This window comes from Triticum aestivum, chromosome 1D (assembly GCF_018294505.1).
Source record: "Triticum aestivum cultivar Chinese Spring chromosome 1D, IWGSC CS RefSeq v2.1, whole genome shotgun sequence".
Taxonomy (NCBI): domain Eukaryota; kingdom Viridiplantae; phylum Streptophyta; class Magnoliopsida; order Poales; family Poaceae; genus Triticum; species Triticum aestivum.
Window position 1 is genome coordinate 321,954,477 of NC_057796.1, and position 4,077 is coordinate 321,958,553.

At 40.6% G+C, this 4,077-nt stretch overlaps 1 protein-coding gene across 1 annotated transcript; it reads right to left on the reverse strand.

The window, feature by feature from the left end:
• Positions 1-605: 605 nt before the first annotated feature.
• On the reverse strand, positions 606-1,246 carry LOC123169361 (late embryogenis abundant protein 2). The gene is made up of 2 exons (XM_044587200.1): positions 1,094-1,246; positions 606-999 (listed from the first exon to the last, which is right to left on the reverse strand). The coding sequence occupies exons 1-2, from the start codon at positions 1,135-1,137 to the stop codon at positions 768-770; spliced, it is 276 nt and encodes a 91-aa protein (XP_044443135.1). The 5' UTR covers positions 1,138-1,246; the 3' UTR covers positions 606-767.
• Between the last annotated feature and the right edge of the window lie 2,831 nt (positions 1,247-4,077).

Here is a 4,077-nt window from a genome sequence, read left to right on the forward strand (position 1 = left end):
ACGATCGAAGATCATTTGCGTAAACCTCTCTGACTGGAGCCAGGCCGTTTCAAAATAAAATCTACTACCACACCGAATGGAGTCCTTCCCTGAGGATAGAATCAGTTGGACGTGGTCGGAGCCAATTCTCATCTCCGCCAACAGAGAACAGAGAGGAAAAAGAACCTCCCACTTTAGGGTGAAGAATACCCGGTCTAACACGCTACGGACATGTCTCAGTTGTTTGTTAGTCCATGTGAACCTGGCGCCTGTCCGTGCAGCTTCGCGGAGAGCGGCAGCCGCGATGGCATTATTAAACATGGACACCCTAGCTCAGTCTATGTTATCGTTATTCTTGTCCGCCCCGAGCGGATCAGGTTAAGGGCCTCTTTGATTCATAGGATTTTGAAAACGTAGGAATAGAAAAAGTATAGAAAAAATTCCTACGGGATTCAATCCTATGAACCAAAGGACCATCATAGGAAAAAATCTTAAGGATTTCAATCCTTTAGAAATCCTATAAAATTCCTTTGAACTAAAGAGCCCTTAAAGTTGCCCCCAACTATCAACGGAATGTTCTTGTCGTGGTGCGCAAAGTCACTGCGAAATTTTAGACGATTTGCGTAGAACAAGTAAAAGTGTAAGTATTTGCTAGAGTTAAAGGAAGCAATTTCCTGACAGGTTGTTGTCCGACATGGCGCATAGTAAATATAGTTACCACGCCCGTTCACGTTTTGCTGTACATGGCGGTATGAACCTGGGCCGGCAGCGTGTTTGCAGCACGCGCATCACTGCTGCTGCAGCAACCTCCGCTTGAGCACCTCGGCGCGCAGGTCGGCCGGATCCACCTCCTTGGTGCCGGTCACCGGCCGGTAGTCGCCGGTCTTGGGGTCCGGCTCCCAGAACGCCGTCTTGTCCTCCGTCGTGTCCTCCGTCGCCGCCATACCCAGCTTCACCGCCTTCTCCTCGACCTTCTTCACCGACACATCGATTGCGGTTATCGCGGCGGAAAATCCCCTCCTGCACCACACATACACCCTCACATCGTGTGAGTTCGGTGTCGGGTTGGATCGAACTGAAAGGACCTATACGTTTGCAAAGTTTCGGGGAGGACCTTTGCGCCACAAGGGCGGCACAGCTGGACGCAACCCGGGCCATCTGATCAGGATCGGACGAACGAAGACGATTCTAGGCTTCACTTCCGTCGCGTTGTTTGCTCTCCCTTTCTTTTCTTTTGGTTTGCGGTTTCAGGTGGGACAGAGGAACAGAAAATGCCATTGCCAGGTTATTATGGGAAGGGGCCAAACAAGGAGCAATGAGGATGTATGGCTGTTAGAACATGTCGGAGGTAAAAATGGTAGGCAGCCTCTCTGTCCGCCACATGTAGGAAAACATGTTTCTTGACATCCGTTCATTATGTACGGACAAAATTATGGTTAGCCATGTGAGCTGTGACTTAACTATATCATCTTGGGTACCAGTACGAGTGCTGCATCATGGAGCGTGACAAGGCTCACGGCATATGTCAATCTTCCATGTGCTGCATGTTGCTGCGAGTTTGCACAAATCGCAAAACAGCCAAACGTATCGCCGTATGGCAAACTTATAGGCGTCTTCGCAAACGGGCGCATACCGCCCTCCGTGCTGGGCCGGCCCATTTACATTTTTTTCTTCTTTTTTTCAAAACGCGGAAAAAACAAGGCTCTGGTGCCACTCAAACCCGCAACATCCTGCTTTGAATTAGCAAGCACTAGCCATCCCGCCACCAATTCCCACGTGAATAGTTACATCTTTCCGTTCTTTTATTCTTTCTACTTTTATTTCTTCTTTTCACTTTTTCTTCTTCCTGGTTTGACGTTTTTTTAATTATTGATTTTTTTTCTTAAAAATTGATGAACTTTTTCTCAAAATTGACAAACTTCTTTCCGAATTCTGTGACTTTTTTCAAAATTGATGACTTTTTTCAAATTCAATGAACATTTTTCAAAATTCATGAATTTTTTTCAAAATTGATGAATTTTTTTAAACTCGATGAACTTTTCTCAAACTCGATGATTTTTTTAGAAATAAATGTTTTTTAAAAAAAATGATGAACTTTTCTTGAAACTTGCTGACATTTTACTAAACTCAGCGAACTTTTTTAAAAATTGATAAAAAAATTTCAAATTTGATGAACTTTTTTCAAACTTGCTGAATTGTTTTTCAAAATTGATGAACTTTTTCCATAAGCGTTGATTTTTTTCTGTTTTTCATGAAATTTTTTCAAAATAGATGCACACTTCTATAGGCTTTAAACTTTTTTTTTGTTTTCATCAACTATTTCACAAAATGATGGACTTTTTAAATTTCACAATTTTTCTACATAATTCAAAAATCTAAGTGATTGAGGGTATTGTGCAATAAATATCACGAACACATTTGTCCTTATACGGTTGGTGCTATTATCATTCAGAAGTGTCAAGTTGCACTAGCTTGGATACAGACTCAGTGACTTGAGTTCGAAACCTGGAGAAGGCAATTTTTTGCTGGTTTTTTAGGCTCGATGCACAACGCCTTCATGGGCCGACCCAACAGGGTGCTCTAGTGTGCGCCAGGTTATGTTCGGGCGTAACAGGTACCGCACGTGATGCGCTGGCGAACGAGGCAGCGCCCGTATGGGATCTCCTGTACCGCACGTGACGCGCTAGCAAAAGAGCCAGCGCGGGCCGGAACAACCCCCTGTTTTTTCATATTGTTTTTTGCTTTATTTTCCTGTTTTTATTTTTCCTTCTTTAAAATAATTTGGGATTTCAAAAAATTTCCATATTTCAAAAAATATGAATTTTCGAAAAATGTTTCACAAATCATAAAAAGTTCGTGGTTTAAAAATGTAATGATTTTGAAAAAATGTTTGAATCTGAACAAAATTTTTGTTAATTAAAAAAATGAGCATGAATGTTTTTCAAAATCATCCCAAAATAAAAGAAGATTGTCAATGACAAAAAGAGTTCATTGATTCAAAAACTGTTCACTGATTAAAAATATTAATGAATTTCAGGAAAATGTTTGTCCAACAAAAAATGTTCATACATTTCAAGAAAATGTTCTCAAACTAAAAAATTTCACGAATTTAAAAATATGTTCAGAAATTCGAAAAATGTTCAACATTTCTCACAAATACACATTTCTTGTATTTTGTTGAAACAGATTTAAATTTGGATGAAAATATTTTATATTTCATGAACAAAATTTAAATTGAGTGAACATTTTTCTGTATTTGATGAACAAATTTTCACTTCGTGAAGATTTTTTTGAATTCGATGAACTTTTTTTAAATATGATGATTCTTTTAGAAATTCATGAACATTTCTTTATTTTGATGAACAAAATTTTGAATTGAATGATCATAATTTGAATTTCAAAAAATATTCACCGATTATAAAAAAAGTTCCCAAATTACATAAAAAATATTAAAATTTGGAATGGAAAATAAAAAAGGAAAAAAATGAAAATGAAAATGGAAAAAAGAAAGAAAAAGTAAATAGAAAAAACGAAAATGAAAAGGTGAAAAAAACGAAAGGAAAAAAAGTAAAGCCGGTTTGGGAACATTCTGGAACCTTCCCAAAACCGAAAGTGCTAGCTAAGCCAGCCCTAAACATACGCAGCACGAAGAGGGGAGCGCGCGTGCAGTCGCTAGGCAAATAGGATCTGCCTCGCCGTATGAGCATGTAGGTGTATTCGGCCCCGTGTCATAGGTGCTGTGATGACCGGCATATTAGGGGCTTAGCTCAGTGGGTTGTGGCCCAAGTTATCTTATCGTTATTATGGGCTTAGCCCAATTATCTTATTGTTATTAGGATCGTTTGCTTAGTAGTCAAGTAAACCTCTCTATATAAGGAGAGGAGATGTATCAATCTAATCAAGCAAGAAGCAATCATTATTTGCTCGGCTTTTCGAAGGGAGCCGGGAGACCTAACCCGAGCCGCCTCTTGCGCCGCCGCCGCCTCTTCTTCATCGCGCCACGGCGCCCAGCCGCCGACAGCCGCGATCGCATCTCCGTCAACCCTCCCCCTTCCCGTACAACCTACGCCCAGACCAGGTAGGATCCTAGCTCCTACC